This window comes from Leopardus geoffroyi, chromosome E2, assembly GCF_018350155.1.
Source record: "Leopardus geoffroyi isolate Oge1 chromosome E2, O.geoffroyi_Oge1_pat1.0, whole genome shotgun sequence".
In the NCBI taxonomy this organism is placed as follows: Eukaryota; Metazoa; Chordata; class Mammalia; order Carnivora; family Felidae; genus Leopardus; species Leopardus geoffroyi.
The window spans coordinates 11,385,470-11,406,881 of record NC_059335.1 but is presented as its reverse complement, the minus strand read 5'-3'; the positions used below and the strand labels follow the sequence as shown (position 1 = coordinate 11,406,881).

At 57.2% G+C, this 21,412-nt stretch overlaps 2 protein-coding genes across 3 annotated transcripts in view; one reads left to right on the top strand and one right to left on the bottom strand.

Annotated features, from left to right (window-relative positions):
- The window catches only part of MARK4 (microtubule affinity regulating kinase 4), a 31,417-nt gene extending 24,425 nt beyond the window's left edge, over positions 1–6,992 (top strand). The window contains exons 14-18 of one of the 2 annotated variants that reach the window (XM_045441950.1): positions 285–388; positions 2,517–2,795; positions 2,991–3,070; positions 3,930–3,974; positions 5,660–5,844. In XM_045441950.1, the coding sequence (XP_045297906.1) occupies positions 285–388; positions 2,517–2,795; positions 2,991–3,070; positions 3,930–3,974; positions 5,660–5,724 (573 nt within the window). In that variant the 3' untranslated portion in view covers positions 5,725–5,844. Of the gene's footprint in view, positions 1–284; positions 389–2,516; positions 2,796–2,990; positions 3,071–3,929; positions 3,975–5,659 lie in introns of both variants that reach the window. The other variant, XM_045441949.1, reaches the window with a different exon arrangement.
- A 2,977-nt stretch (positions 6,993–9,969) lies between these two features.
- Positions 9,970–20,104, bottom strand: CKM (creatine kinase, M-type). Its single transcript, XM_045441952.1, has 8 exons — positions 20,012–20,104; positions 17,517–17,727; positions 16,603–16,757; positions 16,087–16,219; positions 12,960–13,131; positions 11,820–11,943; positions 10,987–11,176; positions 9,970–10,471 (listed from the first exon to the last, which is right to left on the bottom strand). Exons 2-8 carry the CDS (start codon positions 17,707–17,709, stop codon positions 10,293–10,295), a joined length of 1,146 nt encoding a protein of 381 aa, XP_045297908.1. The 5' UTR covers positions 17,710–17,727; positions 20,012–20,104; the 3' UTR covers positions 9,970–10,292.
- Positions 20,105–21,412: the final 1,308 nt, after the last annotated feature.

Genomic DNA, 21,412 nt, shown 5'->3' with positions numbered 1-21,412 from the left:
AGGTGGGGCAGAGCTGGGAGAGGAGTGAGCAAGGCGCCCCCCACCCCCACCCCCCCCAGGCACCGCCCCTGAGCCACCCTCCTCAGCACCCGTCTCAGCAACGTGACTCTCGGCCTGGGTTGCTGGGATGGCTCATTAACCTTCCCTTTCTCCTGGAGTAAACCATCACCTATCCGCTCTTGGCCCCCTGCCTCCTTCGTAATGAGGGAGGCCAGAGAGGGTAATCGGGGAGTTAAGGGGTGTCCCTTCGCCCCCTCACTCCCTCCTGGCCGTGTTCCCCACAGAACAGCCTCCCTCCCAGCATGATGACCCGAAGAAACACCTACGTTTGCACAGAACGCCCTGGGGCTGAGCGCCCGTCCCTGTTGCCAAATGGCAAAGAGAACAGGTATGGAGAGGGGACAGCAGTGGGGAGTGGCGGGGGGGAGGGGGGGAGTAGGGGAGCAGGACCCTCCTTTGATCTAAGATGATAACCTTTGTGGGGAAGGGGTGCCGTGGGGACTGGGGAGCGTGCGTGTCTCTTCTTCCCAGAATCTGCCCAGGTCCTCCTCCTCCCAGACCCCCCTGAAAATCTTCCCCTCTTAATTAATTAATTAGTCATCAGCACCAGGAAAGCAGTTTGCCCTGTTCTCCGCCTACGAGCCTTGGGAAACAGTTGAATTTTTTTTTTTTTTTTCTTCTTGAATGATCAATTTTTAGAACTTTGAGAGAAGCCCCAGAATGTCACAGCTTCAACATCCTCTTGTTGGCTGGTTTTCAGACTAGTTTTCCTGAGTCTGTTCGATGTCGTTCAGCTGGCAAGTGAGGGAAACCAGTGCAGACTGGCTGGAGCCTAAAAAAGGGAATGAATGAGTTCACATCGCGGTTCAAGTTCAGGAGGGGGGCGGGCTTCAGGATCACGGCACTCCCGCCCACCGGGACTGTAGGGCACGACACCGGGGTGCACGCTGGGGAAAACCTGATAAACAGCTGGTACTGTGTGGTGGGGACAGGATGTGGGGTGCTCGAGAGCAGTGATTCCGTGGCTGCCAAGTCCTGAGTTCAAATCTTGCCTCCGCGCTCTGCTAGTAGGATTGTCTTGGCCAAGTCCCTGAGCCTCGCTTTCTTCCTCTGTAAAATGGGGCTGACGTTCCCTGCCTCTGGGCCCCGTGAGAGGGATCCGGTGGAGATCGCTTGTGTCCCGTACCTGGCACAGGTTCTGTGACACAGAAGGCATTTGATGAGTGAGCGCTAGTTTTGTGATTATTAAATAAAAATAATAATAGCGAATGCTCATCAAGTGGTAAGAGTATGCCAGGCCTTCGTGTGTATTTGCTGGTTGAATGCCCCTAACGACTCCGTGAGGTAGACCCCGGTGTCTCCATTTCACAGCTGGGGAAATGAGGCACAGAGAGATGAGGGAACTTGCCCAAGGCCACACAGCTGGTGAGTCAAGGAGCAAAGATCCCACACTGACTCCAGCGTGTGTCTCCAGTGTGACACACTGTGCGCTGTGACACACTGTGCGCTGTAACGCATAGCCTTCCAGTTCTGGCTTCGATGAAACCGAGGTTTAGTCTTCCCCGATATAACCAGCCAGAGGTAGGCAGGCAGTCTCCTCCAAGGACCCAGATTGATTCTGCCAAACTCAGCGTGAGGCTCCAGCTCCGGGACTGAGGCCAGTGCACCAGTTACCATTTCCTAACCAGAAGGAAGGATGGAAAGAGAGTGGAGCGCGGGCTACGTTTTTTTTTTTTTTTTTTTTCAGAGGCATGACCCAGAAATAGGACAAAGTACTTCTGTTTGCAGCCCACTGGGCAGAGAATAGTCCCATGACCATCCCGAACTGCAAAGGAGGCTGGGAAATGTAGTCTCTCGCTAGGTGGCCATGTGCAACATGCCTGCTCTTAGAAGTTTGGTCACTAAAAGTAAAACAAGGAGGACGGATTCCAAGGGAGGGGTGGTGGCATCTGCCATAGTCAGGCCCTCCTGTCAGGACTGCGAGGGCCTGGAGGAGGGTCCTGGGACACTGGAGCCACCACTGCCCACACAACAACAAAAGTTAGGAAAAGGGTCCCTTTTCACCTGTCAGCACATTCTCATAAGTGCCTATGATGTTCACACCTATTCCTATCCCGAGTTTGAATAATGATAGTTGAGATAGCAAAGTACGGTGTTTGCAAAGTTGACTTGGTTCCTGCGGTTTGGAGGCAAATGACAAGGGATTCATCAAAAAATGTAATCTGAATCTATTCAGTTGCCACGTTTGGAGAGAGGAGAGTCAGGATACGTTTGGAGCGGGTAGGGGTTGAAGAAAGGGCAGTGTGAAGAAGGGATGACTTAGGAAGACAGAAGAGTCCGTAAAACAACTAGGGTTATATAGTACACAGCCTGCCCAACTGTACATGGCAGCCCTTTCTCTGAGCTCTAGGTCTTTCGAGGTTTCTGATCTCAGGACAGGACGGTGGAGAATCAGAGGGACTGGGGCCTCGGCCTGCCTCGAGGCCCCACTCTGACTCGTCCCTCTCTGCCCACAGCTCGGGTACCCCACGGGTGCCCCCCGCCTCTCCCTCTAGTCACAGCCTGGCTCCCCCATCGGGGGAGCGGAGCCGCCTGGCACGCGGTTCCACCATCCGCAGCACCTTCCACGGTGGCCAGGTCCGGGACCGGAGGGCAGGGGGCGGGGGAGGCGGGGGTGTGCAGAATGGACCCCCCGCCTCTCCCACATTGGCCCATGAGGCCACACCCCTGCCCACTGGGCGACCCCGCCCCACCACCAACCTCTTCACCAAGCTGACCTCCAAACTGACCCGAAGGTGAGCCCCAGGGGACGTGGGGGGCAGGGGTGGGGTGGGGGGAATGGGACCTAACCTGTCTTCTGCTCTGCTCTGCCTTCTGTACCCTCACATCATCATCATCACCTCCTCCTCCTCTTCCTCCTCCTCCTCTTCCTCCTCCTCCTCCTCCTCCTCCTCCTCCTCCTCCTCCTCACCTCGCCCCTCACACTACAGGGTTACCCTCGATCCCTCTAAACGGCAGAACTCTAACCGCTGCGTTTCGGGCGCCTCTCTGCCCCAGGGATCCAAGATCAGTAAGTCCCGCCACCCTCTGCTGTCCCCGGCTCTGCCTCCCTGTCTGCATGTCTGACCTGTGTGTACGGGCGAGGGGAGGGGGACTCTGTGCGAGCGGGAGGGGCACGGGTTGGGGGATCTGGCTGTTCATTTACTCATTTAATAAACAGTAGTCTGGCCTCTGGAGCCGGGCTCTTGAGGGGCGGACCCTAGCTCTGCTGAGTGACCTCGAGGAAGTCACTCAACCTCTCTGGACCTCACTTTCTTCTGTAAGACGGAGTAGCAGTGCCAGTGCCTTCCTCAGAGGGTTATCGGGTGGACTAAAAGGTGGTATACGGGCTGAGCTTAGAATGTTGCCTTGCAAAAATGACGTATGTTTACTTACCGAGCGCCTGGCGCGATCTTAGACCCCGGATGGAGGGAACAGAACGTGTAAAATCCCAGCCCAGGCAGAGCTGACGTTCTACACGGGGACCCAGACAGTAAATGAGCACGGAGAAGAAAAAGGGCAGGGAAGAGGGGGGCAGTTTTAAATGGAGCAGGCCTCACTAAGGAGGTTTGAGCAAAGCTGGAAGGAGGGTGTGTGTATGTGTGTCCGTGGCCTTCTATACGTACCTGTGTGCCTCTGCCCACCCCCCCCCCCCTTTTCTCTTTCGTCTTCCAAATTCTTCAGTATCTTTCCTACGACCTGAACTAACCATTTCAGAATGGGCTCCCCCTCCTGGGCACGGAGACTCCCAGCCCTCCCCAGCCCAGCTCCAGCCAGCAGGGAGGGACCAGGGCTGAGGCAGGGGCTGCCCAGAGTCCTGGAGGCAGTGGGTTGGGGGAGGGGGCTCCGTGTGTGCAGATTAGACACTCTGCCCCCCTCCCCTCCTCTAGGGTCACAGACGAACCTGAGAGAATCGGGGGACCTGAGGTCACAAGGTGAGTGCATGAGCCTACCCTGACTGCCACACCAGCCCCTCCCCCTTTGCCTGCCTCAGACCCAGCTGCCTCGTGTCTGCACCTCCCCTGTCCACTCCCCCTACCCCCAACACACACACACCATTAGATGGGACCTGAGCCTCCTCCAAGCCAGCTGCCTGAATGTCCCTCTGACCCTTCTTCCTCTGCCGGCCCCTCTTATGCCCTGTCCCCTGTGACTTCCTCCGATTTCCACCCCCATCCATGAACATTGTCCCTTGACCATCTTTAACGTCAGCCTGTTCTTCCTGTTGGCACACCTTTCCCCCTGCTCTCATCCAACGAGGCATAAGGGTTGCCAGGAGCTCTGGCAAACATTACCTGTACAGCCCCACATGGTAAACAGTTTAGACTTTGAGGGCCGGGTAATCTCTTGTCGTGCTGATTCGGCTGTGCCATCGTAGCACGAAAGCAGCCAGAATCAGTACAAAACCAAGTGGGTGGTGTGGGGGTGCGATAGACCTTACTTACAAAAGCAGGCAGCCCCATGCCACCTCGCTGAGCCCCGCTTCAGCTTGACAGAAGCCCAGTCCCTGTGAAGACCCCAGTGCAAATAAAGAACCGCCCCTCCGGTTCCAAAGGTCCCAGGACTGACTCTCATTGGCTGGAACTGAGTCACATGCCCATCCCTAAACCGATGCCTGTGGCCATAAGGGTGGAGGACTCTGATTGGTGGGATCTGGTCATATGCTCAGCTTTGAACTAATCGCAGTGGGCAGGGAGGTGGGATGTGCTCATTGGCCGGAGCTGAGTCACGTGCTCAGCTTGGAGCTAAGAGGCCAAGGCCGCCCCGCCTAGACCAGAAAGACTGGATGTGCGATGCATCTCAAAGAGGAGCGCTCTTGGTACTTTAGGTGGGATGGTTCTTCATTGGGCTGGACCCGCTCACACACTGCAGCACATGTATCATCCCTGAACCACCCCCCCCCCCAGCTTAATGCCAGCGGCACCCCCCATCCCAAAACGTTGTGGTGCTCCAAAAGCCTCCAGAAATTTCCAAATACCTCTGGAGGGACGGTATGGCTTTTAGGCGAGAACCCCCGGTCTAGAGTGAGGAGGGTTGGTCCTCTGAAGAAAAAGGGATTATTCCCAGGAGGAGGATGTATTAGGAAACCAACCAAGCAAAGAGACTCCTCTTCCCCCCCCCCCCCCCCCCCACCAAGAGACAGGAATCAATTTCTCTGTCACATGAACCATGTGACTGGGCCAGGCTGGCAGGGCCCCTCTGTTCCATGAGGTCATGCAGGTACCCAAAGGTTCTTCGATCCCCAACCCTTAGGGCTCTGTCTTCCTACAGTCGAGGTTGGTTCTGGCCGCAGCCGGGGCGTTCTTATAGGAGGTGGGGCGGGAGAGCCGAGGGCGTGCGGGTTTCCTTAGAAGGGGGTTCCCCGCCCACCCCCCACCCCACCCCCCGCCCCCGCTTGCACTTACATCCGGGACTTTTGCACTCGGGCCGCAGCAGAGCCCGGGCAACATAGTCTCCAGCCGGGCAGCCGTCTGTACCACTGAAAGTCTGTCCCCGTCCCTGGGATCAGAGAGGGAGGTGGGTTTTGAGGGGCGCCTAGGAGCCCGTCCCCGGGTGGGAAGCGTGGGTTACCTTTCCTCTCCTGTCCCCGTCTTTGACCCGTGATCTCTCCCCGCCCCAGTTGCCATCTACCTTGGGATCAAACGGAAACCGCCCCCCGGCTACTCCGATTCCCCTGGAGTGTGAAGCTGACCAGCTCACGCCCGCCCGAGGCCCTGATGGCGGCTCTGCGCCAGGCCACCGCGGCCGCCCGCTGTCGCTGCCGCCAGCCACAGCCGTTCCTGCTGGCCTGCCTGCACGGGGGTGCGGGCGGGCCCGAGCCCCTGTCCCACTTCGAAGTGGAGGTCTGCCAGCTGCCCCGGCCGGGCCTGCGGGGAGTTCTCTTCCGCCGCGTGGCGGGCACCGCCCTGGCCTTCCGCGCCCTCGTCACCCGCATCTCCAACGACCTCGAGCTCTGAGCCGCCGCGGGCCCGGGTCCCCTCTTCTTCCTCTCCCTCGTCCCCTTCGCCTCTACGGCAGGGAGAGGGGGCGGGGAGGGGAGTCTCCCTCCGTCATCACCTCAGCTCCCGTGAATCCGACGTGGGGACAGAGAGTGTCCCCTGCGCTGTTGTCCGGGGCCGCTGGGCAGGAGAGAAAAGCTTGGGGGCAGAGCAGGGGGAGCTGGCACCTTCCTCGAGCCTCCAGCCGGTCCTGCCCCTGCCCCCCATCACCCCAACGTGGGGCACCTGAGGAGACTCTGGGGGCAGGGCAGGCGCAGAAAGGGAAACCGAGGAAACTTCCATTCCCACGCTCTTTCCCCCAACAGCTCAAGAATTAGGCCTTGGGCGGGGGCCGGAAGGGTTGCTGAGCCTAAAGACTGTAGAAGAGGGGAGGGGGGCTGGGAGTGGGGGTCAGAGAGGCAGATTCCTTCCCCTCCCCTGCCCTCCCCTCATGCTCGAACCCCCCACCCCCCTTCCTGCCCCAGGCTGGCGCGGGGCACTTTGTACAAATCCTTGTAAATACCCCCCACACCCTCCCCTCTGCAGAGATCTCTCGAGGAGCTGCCGGTTTTTAAGTTATTACACCCCCACCCTCCTCCTGTCAGCCCCCTCACCCGCAGCCTGTCGCCCAATAAACTTAGGAGAGTCCCCCCTTCCCCACGCGGACCCCGGGCTTTTCCTTCCCTGCCCTCACCTGCGGCTGAGATGAGGAGGTGCGTGACTTTGGGCCAAGTGGTTCCTCCTCTCTGAGCCTCGGTTTTCTCATCTGCAGAATGGGAGTAGTGGGGGGGGGGGAGGGTCAAGGATGATTGTGGACGAGGGCAGGACAGAACTCAGCCTCATCCAGGAGGCCCCCGGTTCCTATATCGGTCCCCCATTCATCCACTCACGTGCCCACCCACATGTTATACCGGACTCTAAGCCACTTCTTAACTCCAGTAGTACATTTATTCAATAAACAGTCATTGACCTGTGCCTACTCCGTGCCAGGCCCGGTGCTGGACACGGAGACACAAGGAGCCCCTGTCTGTGGGGGACGGGGGTTCTGACACAAACACTAGAGAAACCTTTGCTTTGGGGAGGCCAGAAGAGAACGTGAGGGGAGTCGGGGAAGCCACTCCAGAGAGGAGAGGATACCGGAGTTGGACTTTGAAGGACGAGTAGGAGTTGACCGCGTATCACATATGCGCTGGGCAAAAGCCTGTTTGTAGGAGTGCGTGATAAGCCTTCAGAGAACTGCGGGTAATTTCGGCGTGGCTGCTATGTTGGGGCTGGTGGAGAATTAGCAAGAGAAATAGCGTGTTAGGACTAATAATCCATCTACACATAAGCAAAAGTTATTTGCTTATGTTCCTTACTAGTCTGGGGGTGTCCGACTTCAGGTACGGCTGGATCCAGGCAGCGGGCCACCTCACCTCTGGTTTTATTTTACCGTGAGGTTAGTGGTTTCACCCAGCAGTTCCAACCTCTCATCCCTTTGTCTAGTTTCTGCAGCAGAAAGTTGCTCATTGCCTACTTTTGTCGAAAATCCCAAGACAGGCTCTTATTGGCCCAGAGAAGTCATGTGACCATCCCTGAACCAGTCACTGTTGCTCTGGAGTGGCCAGGCCCCTACCTAGAGCTGGACTTAGAGGGGTTCCCCAGAGGAAAGTCCAGGTGACCTTAGCCAGAGGAAGGAAATGGAAACTGAGTAGAGTTAAGCAGTAGGTTGGGGGGGGGGGGTGGGGGGGTGGGTGGAGGAGCTTGTTCACAAAAGGCCAAAGTGAGCGAGGGGTGGGCTATCATCCAAGGGCACTGGAGAGCCATTGGAGGATTATATGTAGGGAAGAGGCTTAGTTTACTGTGCCTCAATTGCCCACTTGGGGCGTGGTAGATTCTGCCCTTGTGTTCTTCATGGGGCTGATAGGAAACTAAAATGAAAAAGGGGGGTTGGTAGAGTCAGTGTGGAAAAATTCAGGGTCTGGGGCAGAACCGCATTCCTGCCTTAAGAGCGAGGCCAGAATAGGGGTCTGCTGCAAAGTGTATATATTGAGTCGTGGGAGTGGGTAGGATGGGGACCCCACCAACCCTGTCTGGAAATCTCAACCCCTGAGGGCTTCCCGTATGCCGTCCCCAACCTTGTCTGGAAATCTCAATCCCTGAGGGCTTCCCGTATGCCCAGCCCTGTGCTGGGGACCTAGCGGTCACCAAGACTGCCCCAGCCCTGCTGTCATCAGGCTCAGTCTAGTGGAGAAGGCAGCTGCATCCTCAGTGATGATCCTGGGTCGGGGGGTGGGGTGGGCAGAGGCTGGGGAGGGCCAAGGGGGTGCCTGTCGTAGCCAGGGAGGGCTTCCTGGAGGAGGAGCAGCTCAGCAGCAACTGGGAGAATGATGAGCAGCTAGCTAGACATGGTGGGTAGGGGGCTGGTGTTCTAGGTGGAGGGAGCGGCTTGTACAATGGCTAAGAGGCAGGAGAGGGCACAGCAACTGGTCTATGGCTGGCAGTGAGCAGAGTCACCGGGAGACACGAGGCTGGAGATGTTGGCAGGGCCCTGAAGGCCGTGGAGAGGGGCTTGGGCTTTCTTCCAAGGGCACTGGGGAGCCACGGCAAGGATGTGAGCAAGGGAGAGGCAGGGGCAGGTTTATGCTGTGAAGGGAGCGAAGAAGGCAGGTCGGGAGATTAGGGAGAAGGTCGAAGTGGGACAGAAGGTGGGGAGACAAGGGCCAGATTTGAGGCTTATGAGGCAAGATGGGCGGAACGGGCACCTGGACCGCAGATTTGGCTCAGACCGGGCCGCTGGAACGTTTGTGGTCTGTGTGGCTCCCGGGCGGGGGGCGGGGGGGGGGGGGTTAGAGGACGGAGCTGGGGTTAGTGATGGGATCTTCATTTGGGGACAGTGTTGTAAAGGACACCCTGACATCTGACAGATCCCGCCTTTCTCTTCTAACCTTCCTGTTTCAGCAATTTCCCTGGGAATTCTTGGAGACCTCCTCTGGCCTCGGTTTTCCCCTGGAAAACAGAGTACATTTCTTGATCTCTAAGGGCCCTTTACCTGTGTGACTTCAGGTTCGAAAAATTCCCTCCTCCAGGTCCCTGAGGACTCTGTCTACCACTTATTCTGCCTCACGTTTCCTTCTGAAAGCTTTGCCTCTTTTTTGAGGCCGCCGCTCTGCCTGTGCTAGTGGAGACCTCAGCCTATTGGGTCGAGCAGAGGTGATTGACGTGGTCAACACTCAATACACGTTGACCTGCTTCTTGCCTTCTATTCCCCGCCCCTCCCCCTGTGCCCGACCCTCCTTCCTGGGACCAAGCTCTCCAAAAGGTGGGTCCCTGAAGGCTTCGCGGGGATGCTATGAGCCAAGCCCCAGTCTGGAGGAGGAAGGCGCATGGGCAAATGCATTAAGGTGGGAATTGCAGGGTGTCAGGAGCAAAAGTGTACAGCCGAATCATGGGCGAAAAACGGGAGTGATGAGCCTTCAGGGAAAGGTGCGCACCTCAGTTTGAAGAATCGAAAATAATAGGACTGCATTCTAGGAGATGTGGGGAGCTATGGCAGGTTCTTGAGCAAAGAAAGGGAAGTTTAAAGGACTGGCAGCAGCTATGGATGGATGAGGGGAGGTCACACAGAAAGAGGCCGGTGAAAAGCATAACGGGGTATATGTGAAGAGATGCATGTTAGGTCTCAAACCGGAGGCCCGTGGGCCAAATTCGAGTCTCAGACATTTTGTTTGGCTTACGTTTCTCCCTGGTGTGGGTCCTGTGTCTGAGATCCGAGCACGAGGGATTGATTGGGAGCGGAGGCTGGGAAGGGGGTCACGCCTCTCTGGGTCTCAGATTCCTCATAGTTTTGGATTGGACTGTGCGCTTGCCTCGTTTTAGGGATGGGGTAAGACATGACTAGGGAGGGCAAGCCGCACAGCGGCCAATGGCAAAAGTCCCTCGTCCTCTTGCTCAATTGCCATCGCACGAAAGCTAAGGCCACCATTGCTTTTATTTGTTGCTTCGAGTGTAGAAAAAGCATGAGCTCCAGATGTGCCTGACAGCTCTCCATTAGCCAGAGTTCCTGGTGGTGGGCGGAGCTCTGGGAAAAGGAGACTGTGGGGGAGGTTTTTCACTGGCCACAACTCAGAGGATGAAGCCCGTTGGTTGGAACTCTGGCTGGAAATGGAATTCCGAAAATGGTGGAAAGAGCCCCCGGTTGACCGAACCCTTGGGGGGGGGGGCGGGGCTCCGATGGGCCGAGTCCTCCTCCCTTTGGCTGGGGCTCCAGCAGTCGGCGGCGGGTGGGCTGGACGCCTATTTCTGGGCGGGGATCATGTCGTCGATGGACTGGCCCTTTTCCAGTTTCTTCTCCATCTCCACCATGAGCTTCACACCATCCACCACCAGCTGCACCTGTTCCACTTCGGACGAGCCCAGCCGATCGGCGTTGGACACGTCGAATACTGAGCCCACAGCAGCTGTGTCCACACCACCTGCAGGAGCAGGAGGCAGGGGCATAAGGAGCGAGCAGAGATGCAGGAGCGGGGCCTGCTGCCCCTGTGCCAACTGAGCTGGCCGCACGTACTGAGGGCCTACTGTGTAACAGGTTAAGTGCATGCAGAGCCTCCTAAATGTCTATTCATGGGCTCACGCCTGCGGCTAATTTAGGTGCCTCGTGCCTCAACCCTCCAACATGAAAATAGAGCATGATGGCCCAACGTGAGCTCTGGAGCGAGAATGCCCCGGGGTTGAGTCCTGGCCATCCTCTCCTTTATAGATGGCAAACCGAGGTTCCTAGGGGGCACGGGGTATACACGTGCGTATTATATACCCATGATATCATATCGATTCCTACGGGATAAGGCGTGCGGATGCCCATTTACAAGAGGAGGAAACTGAGGCGCACAGAGGGGCAGCCCTCGTCCACCCCACAACTCGCGTGGGTGCTCCGCCTCCACAAAGGGTCCGCCCCCGACGCCGCGGCGCGCGGATGGAAGCAGAGCCGCACCTGTGCCCCGCTTCTGCAGGCGCAGACGGGTGAGGATCTCCTCGAACTTGGGGTGCTTGCTCAGGTGCGCCAGCTTGACATGCACGCCTCCACGCAGCCCGGTGCCCAGGTTGGATGGGCAGGTGAGCACGTAGCCCAAGTGCTCGTTCCACATGAAGGGGTGGCCGGCCTTCTTGAAGATCTCCTCAATCTGAGGTAAGGGGAGAGGATCTGGGGTCAGCGCCAGGGGGCGCCCCCCAAATACACCCGCAACTCGAACGGGGCTGGGAGGGACACAGCGTGAGCACGTGGGTAGGAGGTGGGATTCCGAGAGGGTGGGACCGGAAAACCGTGAGGGGTGAGCTTCTGAAGGGAGGGGCCCGACGACCCTGGTGGAGCCAGGGCTTGAGAACGCTTTAGAGCCGAGTTCTTAGGGGCGGGGCTTGGGCAGGATAGGGGTGGGTGGAGCCAGTGCTTGTGGGCGGGGCTTAGGCATAGGGTGGAGCCGGCCTCTTAGGGGCGGGGCTTAAGCATAGGCTGGACCTGGTCTCTTGGGGGCGGCTTGGGCGCTGGGTGGAGTCGGGTTATTGGGGGCGGGGCTTGGGCGCTGGTGGAGCCGTCTCCTTGGGGCGGGGCTTAGGCACATGGTGGACCCGGTCTCTTAGGGGCGGGGGTTAGGCATCGGTTGGACCCGGTCTGTTGGGGGGCGGCTAGGGCGCTGGGTGGGGTCGGGTTATTAGGGGCGGGGCTCGGGCGCTGGGTGGAGCCGGGTTCCCCGGGGGGGCGGGGTCTTGGAAAGCGGGTGGGGCGTTCAGCGGGGGTCAGAAGTCTGCCGTGAGAGGCAGGCTACCCACCTTCTGCAGCCCCACGCAGAAGCGGCGGAAAACCTCCTTCATGTTGCCCCCCTTCTCCATGGAGATGACTCGGAGGTGGTCTTCCTCGTTCACCCACACCAGGAAGCTCTTGTTGTCATTGTGCCTAGGGTGGGGCGCAGGAGGAGGCCAAGGGATCAGTCCCGCGTGGCCACCCCATTCCCGCCCCCTGGCAAAAGTACCCACCGCAAGGGGGCAGCGGGCCTGAGGAGTTTGAGGTGGTGGCACCGGCTCCTGAGAATCGCGGAAGCTTACACCTGTAGACCCTAACGTCCTAGAATCTGAGAAATCGCCAGTCCTAGGATCAAAGACTTTTAGGGTCTTAAGTCTTTGACCAGCGTTAAATTACAGACTCTTAGAATTTCAGAATCTTTGAAAAACAAAAGCTGGGAATCAGAATTGATAAATCTTGGAAATCCTACTTCTGGTCCCAGGACCAATCTTCCCATCACCCTGTGACATCTCAGATAAAACATTAAGATCTGGAAATGTCTGCAACCGTGGAATCACAGAATCTGAAATTAGTGGAATCTTAGAACCTAAAAATATTTAAAATGTGTATGTCTTAGAACTCACACATTCTCCTGATCATCTGAAACCTAGGCTTTTGAAACCTTTGAAAATCTTTGCCTATCAGAATCAGGGATTCAAGGATTCATACAAACCTAACTAGCAACAGTCGGAGATAAAACTAATAGCCAAGATGTTGGTCACGTACTATATACCAGACACTGGTGTATATATAGAAAGAGAGGAGAGAAAGAGCAGGGGAGAGGAGCAGAGGGAGAGAGAGAATCTTAAGCAGGCTCCACGCTCAGTGTGGAGCCCAATGTGGAGCTCGGTGGGCACAGAAATGTTAATGTGCCTGAGGTCACATCTAGTAAATGGCAGTGCTGGGATTGGAACCCAGGGAGTCTGGTTCAAGTCTAAGTCCCTAATTGCCACTTCCCTGGTCCAAGTTTCCTAAAATGTGACTCACAGACCACAAAGTAGGCAGGGGTGGAAGGCGAGGTCATTGTCTGGGGCGCCTGGAAACATAATTGTTTTTATGGTGTTGGCTTTGGTGGAGGAATGGGGAGGGGCGTGGGGGGACTGGAGGAGGCTGGGGGGAGGGGACCTCACCAGATGCCGCGGGCGTCGGGCCAGTCTCGGGCCATGCCTGAGGCCAGCAGCAGTGGGGACACGGGCTTGTCGAACAGGAAGTGATCGTCAATAAGCTGCTGCTGTTCCTGCTCGGTCATGCTCTTCAGAGGGTAGTACTTCCCCTTGAACTCGCCTGTCAGGCTGTTGAGGGCTGAGGGGCCACACGAGGGAATGGTCAGCAGCCTGCGCCCCCACAACCTGGACGGGCAGGCCCCCGGAGTCCCCACACTGCTGCCCCCAACGAGCCTGGGGTTGGGCCCGTGGATGTCCTAACGGCGCCTGAACACTAGGACGAAACCCAAATTCGCGACCTGTCCCCGAAGCATGCCCCCCCCCCCCCCCCCCCCGCCGCTGCCTGCCCAGGCTCCGGGAACAGCCATGCCCTGTGCTCCGCCCAGAAACAGGGAATCTCCCTTTCCTTGACCCTCGCATCCCATCCGCCTGGGAGCAACGGTGTGCTGGGGCCCCTTCAACCGGCCAGCCAGACAGATGATCAAAATCTTAGGAATGTGGGGAACCATCAGTAAAAAGTATTAAAATATACCATACATAATATTTGTGTACATTCATATGTAGAATGAATGTATATTATGCACATGTGCATAATATATATTTCTATAATATGTATGTATTTATATACATTTTATACATTTCTATGTAATGTTCTATGTCACATACTATATACTTACTATATTATATTGTTAAAAATAACTTATATAGGGGCACCTGGGTGGCTCAGTCAGTTAAGTGGCCAATTCTCGGTTTCAGCCCAGGTCATGACCTCACGGATCGTGGGTTTGAGCCCTGCATCAGGCTTCACACTGAAGGGCCTGATTGGGATTCTCTCTCTCCCTCTCTCTCTGCCCCTCCGCCGCTCACGCTGTCTCTCTCTCTCTCTCTCTCTCTCAAAATAAATACATAAGCTTTAAAAAATAATAATCATTTATATAAACTTACAATTAAATATATTATATTTAATTTTTTTAATGTTTGTTTACTTTTGAGAGAGAGAGAGAGAGACACAGCCCAAGTGGAGGAGAGGCACATAGAATCCGAAGCAGGCTCCAGGCTCTGAGGTGTCAGCATAGAGCCCGACGTGGGGCTCGAACTCCTGGACTGTGAGATCATGACCTGAGCCCACGTCGGATGCTCAACCAATTGAGCCCCCAGGCGCCCCTTAAATATATTTAAAACATAGGTAATAAATACTCAAAAGTATTGCTTCCTAAATATTTTACTCTTTTTTTTTTTTAATTTTAGAGAGAGGGGGCAGGAGCAGGGGCGGGGTCAAAGAGAGAGGAGAGAGAGAGAGAGAGAGAGAGAGAGAGAGAGAGAGAGAAAATCTCAAGCAGACTCCATGCTCAGTGTGGAGCCTGACACGGGGCTCGATCCCACGACCTGGGGACCATGACCTGAGCTAAAACCAAGAGTCTGACGCTAAACCGACTGAGCCACTCAGGCGCCGCCTACATTCTTGAAGTTATTTTCATTTTTATTATCTACATCCTTGAAGTTATTTTCATCTGTATCTGTAAGGTGGGAATACTATGTAAGGATATGTTACCGCCCACCTTTTCCCGTCTTTCTATGACACCATGTTCATAGCTCAAAATTGGCCGTGGTAGGAGAATTTATACCATAGAAATTGGCAGTCGCTATAGATTGGGGCTTTTTCTTTTTTCTTTTTTTTTTGAGAGCTAGTTGTTTAACACTTACCAGAACAATATGCCTGCCCACCTTGATGATTCTACCTCCCAAACATCCCTGCTGTCTCTCCCCATCCCGTTGCCTATCTCCTACCCTCACCTGAACGACTGTGCCTTCCCCTTACAGTCTCTCTGCTCCTACCTTTGCCCACAGTCTGTTCCCCACCCAACAGCCAGAGGACTCCATGGCTTCCATCTCCCTCAGAGTCAGAGCCAAAGCCCTCCCGAGGGCACACGAGGCTCTGTGCAACTTGGCCACTCATACTCCTCAGACCCCATCTCCTCCCCCCCTCCACTCAGCTCTAGCCACACTGGTCTCCTGGCTGTTCCTCCCACACACTTACCCACCTCAGGGCCTTTGCACTTGCTGCTCTGCTGGCCTGGAATTCTTCAGGCTCTTTCCTTGTCAGTCAGGTCTCCTCCTTTCTAAGGGAGCTCCCCTGAGTCATTCTGTGACCCACCCTCGTTTCTTGGCTACATGGCATTTGGGAATTACTCTTTTGTTGGTTTCTGTGTTCCCTCTTATCTCCTCACCAGGCTGACAGATCTGTGAGAGCAGCGACCTCATCCATCCTATTCATCATGAGAGCCCCCAGATCCCTACTCGGGACCATAACAGCTGTAAATGTTTGCTGGTTGGATAGATGGATAGATGATGGATGGAAGATGGATGATGGATGATGGATGGATGGATGGATGATGGATGGATGGATGGATGATGGATGGATGGATGGATGGATGATGGAAGATGGATGATGGATGATGGATGATGGATGATGGATGGATGGATGATGGATGGATGGATGATGGATGGATGGATGGATGGATGGATGTATAGATGATGGATGGATAATGGATGGATGGATGGATGGATGGATGGATGGATGGATGGATGATGGATGGTGGATGGATGATGGATGGATGATGGATGGATGGATGGATGGATGGATGTATAGATGATGGATGGATAATGGATGGATGGATGGATGGATGGATGGATGGATGGATGATGGATGGTGGATGGATGATGGATGGATGATGGATGGATGGATGGATGATGGATGGATGATGGATGATGGATGGATGGATGGATGTATAGATGATGGATGGATAATGGATGGATGGATGGATGGATGGATGGATGATGGATGGTGGATGGATGATGGATGGATGACGGATGATGGATGGATGGGTGGATGGATGGATGGATGGAAGTCAGGTCCCTGGTGTCTACAGGCAGAGATGTGCTCAGGGTGCCCTGACAGCTCCCCCAGACTTCCACCAGGGGTAGTGCTGCCAACCATCACTCACCAAGCAGCTATGATTTACCCAGCTCTTTCCATGGAGAAGCAGGGCCAGAGCTGGGTGGCCCCAATGGTGGGCAGGGTGGGGGTTCTCACCTTCCACGGAGAGCTTCTCCACCGCCCGGCGCTCGCCCCGGGAGCAGTGGGGGGGCAGTGTGTAGCCCTTGATGCTGCGGCCCGTGCGGACGCGGCTGCTCAGCACGTAGTTGGGATCCAGATCATCTCCGCCCTGGAGGGCAGGAGTGGGGGGTCAGGGCTGGGCATGCCGCCCAAGCTGCCCCTTCCCCAGCAAGCCTGTGACCCCCCAGATGCTCCCAGTTCTTACTCTCTGCTACTTTTTTCAGCTCCTCCTTGCCCCGCTCACTGGGTTCTCCCTTCTCTGTCCGTCCCTCCATCTGTCTCTCTCCCCGCCCCTCATGTGTCCCTGTTTTTCTCTCCAAGCATCTCTTTCCCCACTTCCTGTGTCTCTTCATCTCCCTCCCTGGCTCCCCTCCCATCTGACCCCAGCCTCCTGGTCTGTCTTCTGTGCCTCTCTGCCCCTCTGTCCCTCTGTCTGCCTCCCTCCCTCCCCTATCCTTCCCCTCTGGTGGCGGGTGGGAGGGGGTGGCTGACCTTGAGGTTCTCATGGTTGAGATCGGTCTTGTGCTTGTCGGTGGGTTTGTAGCCCCCGTGCCGGTCCTGGATGATGGGGTCGAAGAGATCCTTGAAAACCTGGTAGGACTCCTCGTCGCCAGCCACACAGCCCACGGTCATGATGAAGGGGTGACCTGGGGGTTCAGGGTGAGGTCAGAGCTGCCTGTCCCCAGCAAGGAAGGCCCGGGCTCCTGGGTCCAGCATAGACTGTGTGTGTGTGTGTGTGTGTGTGTGTGTGTGTGTGTGTGTGTGCCTGTGAGTGTGTGTGTTTCAGAACTGCAGAGGCTGAGGGTTATGTGGATGGGGAGGGAAGGCTAGGAGAGGTCTAGGCAGCATCTGGGGTGAGGGCAAGGTGCTGGGGGCAGGGCAACGGAGAAAGGAGAGTCTTGGGGGGCCAGTTACAAGGTACTAAAAATATGACCACTTCCGAGTCCCCAGATCACATACTCTTCCTTTACCTAAACATTTTCAAAAGCTTATTAGACTATCGGCTCCCACAGATGATAAGAGACTTGAACAGCCCTCGTGTTCCCAGAGGGGAAAACAGGGGTCTGGAAAGAGGGGCCCTCCCTCCTCAATGGCACAGTGAGTTGGAGGCTAGGACGTGCTCTTTTGCGTCTGGTGCTGCTGTCCCTCGCAGGGTGTCCTTGGAGAAAGGACCACAGCACCAATGACATCCCCCCTCAGATCCCGAGTGCTGGCCCCGTACCAGGGGCTGCTCTAAGCACTCGTGTGCACCGACTCCTATGTTTTCGCAACATAGGTGCCCATTTTTCGGATGAGGAAACTGAGGCCCAGGGAGGTGGGATCGAGGCCTGGCAGGCAGCTCCAGAGCCCCCCTCCCCTACCCCCGCCATTCTGATCCCTGTCCCCGCTCCACCAAGGAGGCTTACCTGGGTTGTCCACACCTGTCTGGATGACGTCATCCAGAGTGAACCCGGATGGAGTCTCCTTGTCCCGCAGCTTCTTGTAAATCTCAAGGGTCAGCGCCTTGGCCATGTGGTTGTTGTGCTTGCTGAGGTCAGGGTACTCCTCCTCAGGCTTGTAGTTCAGCTTGAACTTGTTGTGGGTGTTACCGAACGGCATGGTGGCGGCGTGGGGGGCCTGGTGGGCAGGGAAGGTGGAGAAGGTTAGCTCGCGTCCAGCAGAGACCAGCCCCAGCAAGGGAACAGAGCAAGGTCTGGGGGCCGAACGGGCCCGACGGCTGTGTGACTGGGGACAAGAAGGGCGCCCTCTCTGAGCCCCTGCGTCTTCACAGGATGCATCCGAACTCTATGGCTAAGATCCCAGCTCGGTCACACCCTGACAGGTGACCCCAGACTAATAATCTTGCTAGAGACAGTTTCTCCAGCTGGAAAATGAAGCGGGAGCCTTTGGGATGGAACAGTAATGCTGGCATGGATAAAAGCGTAGTTTCCAGAATCAGACAGCCCGGGTTTAAATTCCAGGTCTGCCACTTACAAGACGCTGTGTGACCTTGGGCACCTTGCTTAACTTCTCTGTGCTTTCAGATTACTCACGTGTAGAATGGGGGGTCATAATAGCACTCATCCCATGGGGCTATTGGGAGCACGAAAGGAGCCAAACTACGTAAAGCACTTGGAATAGTCCCGGCTCACAATGAGCATTATTTTGCTTGGCCATTATTATAATTATGGCTGTTATTTTTTTTTAATTTTTTTAATGTTTATTTTTGAGAGGGAGAGACAGAGCACAAGCGGGGGAGGGGCAGAGAGAGAGAGAGAGAGAGAAAGAGAGGGAAGGAGATACAGAATCCGAAGCAGGCTCCAGGCTCTGAGCTGTCAGCACAGAGCCCGACACGGGGCTCGAACTCACAGACCCTGAGATCATGACCTGAGCCGAAGTCGGCCGCTTAACCGACTGAGCCCCCCGGGCACCCCTGTTGTTATTATTTTAAAGGTCTGCGTGAGGAGTTTCAGAGAAGGTGGAGGGCGTTGCGGAGAACGAGCGTGCGAGCAGAGAAGGGACATCCCGTCTATGGAGGTTCCTGGGTTCAAGGGATGAGGGGCAGGGTGGAAGGGAAGGCTGGGTGGCCGTCCCCACCCCTGTCTGCTGGCAACCCTCCCTCAGGGCTCAGTTGAGAAGAGCTCAGCTGCGGGAGTCGTCAGAGCTGGGTTCAAATGCCACCTGTGCCACTTCCCTGCTGTGTGACCCCCAAGCCGGTTGCTCAGCCTCTCTGAGCCTCTGTCTCCTGTGGACTAAGCCTTGCCTAGGGGGCGGCCAAGAGGACTCTTCAGACTCCATCATGAGGCCAGCTGATCACATGCCCTCCCGTGGAGCTGGGGCCCGCTACCTGGAGGGCGGGATGCTGTTGATACTGTTACATTTATCGGTAAGAGCCAGGAAGGAGGAGGGACTCTTCAGTGGCCGTGGCGGGACTGGGAGCTCGCTCCCGGCTCCAGGAGTGGGAAGCAGGTAGGATGGTGGGAAGGGAATCAGGACCAGGGGGGAGCCGAAGGCTGCGGCATCAGGCCAGGGGCGGGTGGAATTCACCACGGAGCTGCCGTCCAGGGTTGGGGATTATTTATAGAGTCTGGCAGACTCCTCCTCCTCCCCCCCCCCCAGCTGCTGTCCCCCCACCCCCACCCCACACATTCCAGGGGCTCGGCTTGCGCCAAGTCAGCAGGCCGGAGACAGGTGGGCCAAGGAGGCCGGGAGGACACGCGTCCAGGCCTCGGGCCTCAAGGGCTTCCAGCCCAGAAACCCCTCTTCATGCTCTCCCACCCCCACCCTGCAAGAGACATGTCAGCAGAGGGCACGGAGGCAAGGCGGGGGAGGCCCAGAGACACAGACAGAAATAGCCCCAGCACCACACACACACACACACACACACACACACACACACACACACACACTCCTCCAAGCTCAGGGACACACCCGGGATGCAGGCACCCGTGCGGGAGCCACAGAAAGTCCAGAACACAAGGTCACACTGTTGTGGGACACCACGGGGACCCACAGAATCACAAATGCCAAGACCCCGTGGAGCCTGCCTTTGCAGACCCTGCCGGTGGACATACGGACACTCCCCGCGGCTCGTGCCATCACCCCCCCACCCCCCCACCGCCGCCGTTCTGGTGACAAACCATCACAATCACAGGCCCCGGCCTGCAGCCCCTGCAGCCCCTCAGCCCCTTGCAGGGGTGACAGCTGGCAGCTGGCAGGACTCCCTTTGTCTCCAAGATCCCTCCCCATGGCCCTGCGACACGGACCCTGCGGGCGGTGGGGGGGGGGGGTCACAGGTGGAGGTGATTTCCAGATGCAGGGCCAATCTCCCCACACACCAACCCTCCTGTGTGTAGGACCAGGCTGGCACTAGGGGGGCCCCCATTCTGGACCCCACCCTGATTCCCACCCCCAGCGGTACCTGGCTGGGCTGTGCTGAAAGGGGCTGTCTGTATCCTGGAGGCGACACTGACCCAAAGGAAGGGCCTGTAGCCCTGGCCTTATATAGGGGGGGCCGGGCTGTGCAGCTGGGAGGGGCTGCCCCCCGGGGAAGGGAGCTGGAGGGTGGCTGAGCCTCTCACCTCGCTGCCCGGGCACCGTGCCCACCCTGAACCCAGGCATGCCTTGTGCCCAGCCCCATGGCCTTGTATGGGCTGCCCCAGGGGCTGAGCGTCACATCAAGCTGATTCCCTGACCAAGTGCTGAGTCGGGCTGGCAGGGACAGCTGGCCCCCCGCCCAGGACACGGGACCGTGGCAGGGGACGTCCCAGGCACGTAGAAGCCACCCTCCCCTGGCCCTGCACTGGGCCGCCAGCCCCTCCTATGCCCAGACCTCTCCTCCAGCCCCCAGTGGCCTTGACCTGGGTAAACAGCGGGTCCTGAGCCCTGCACCTGGGGAAGCCTTGCAATAGCCCCCCGGGAGGCCCGGTTTCTGGTTTTGTGGAGACTTGCCCGTTGTCACCCAGCTATGGGGAGCACTTGGCCAAAGCCCAGGCCTGAACGCAGGGCAGTGTAAGCCCAGAAGCCTGTGCTTGGGTGCACAGTGAGTAGGAGGGAAACTGAGGCTCTCCTGAGTCGAGAGGATTGGAACTCGAGGCCAGGTTGGGGGGGGGGTTGCCCCCCCCCCCCACCAGCCGCGGGGCTGACACTGGGAGATTTCCGCTGGGCTGGCGGGGAGGGGACAGGGAGGGACTCATCCTGGAAGGGAGCTTATTTTTAGAGGGCGCTTCGCTGTCGCCTCTGCAAAGACCTAGACCCCAGGCGCTGGGGCTGGGGGGACACAGGGACAGGTGTTGGGGGGGTGGGGTCGCCACGTGTCTGAGTTAATTATAACCCGGCGTGTCGGGTGTCCGGGGTGTCACCTCCTTACAAGGGCAGCCGCTGACCCGGGAGGCCGCCCCCGCCGCAGGCGAAGGGGGCTGGGAAGCCACTTGGGTCAGAGCAGAGCACCCGCCCGCTCCTTCCCGCCAGATCCGGGCGGAGCAGGGACACTCCACCGTGACAGGGACCTGAAGGGCTGAGGAGCACATTCTGTGGACGCAGGGGTGGCTGGAGGAAGCTGCTTCCTCTGCCTAGAGGGCGCCAAGATTGCTGGGCAGGCGAGGCGAATCCAGGGGCCAGGAGGAGTCCAGGGATCACCCAGGATTACAACCAAGAAGAGACCGTCCTTTTTCCCTCTGGGGTTCCTCCCTCCTCCCAGGTGTCCCCCATTTCTTCCCAGGCAGGTGGGGACTGACCTAGGGAAAGGGGGGCCTCTCTGCCTTTCCCCAGATTCCTGGTGGGGAGGGGGTGCTTAGAAAACTTTTCCTTGGGGCCCAGCCCC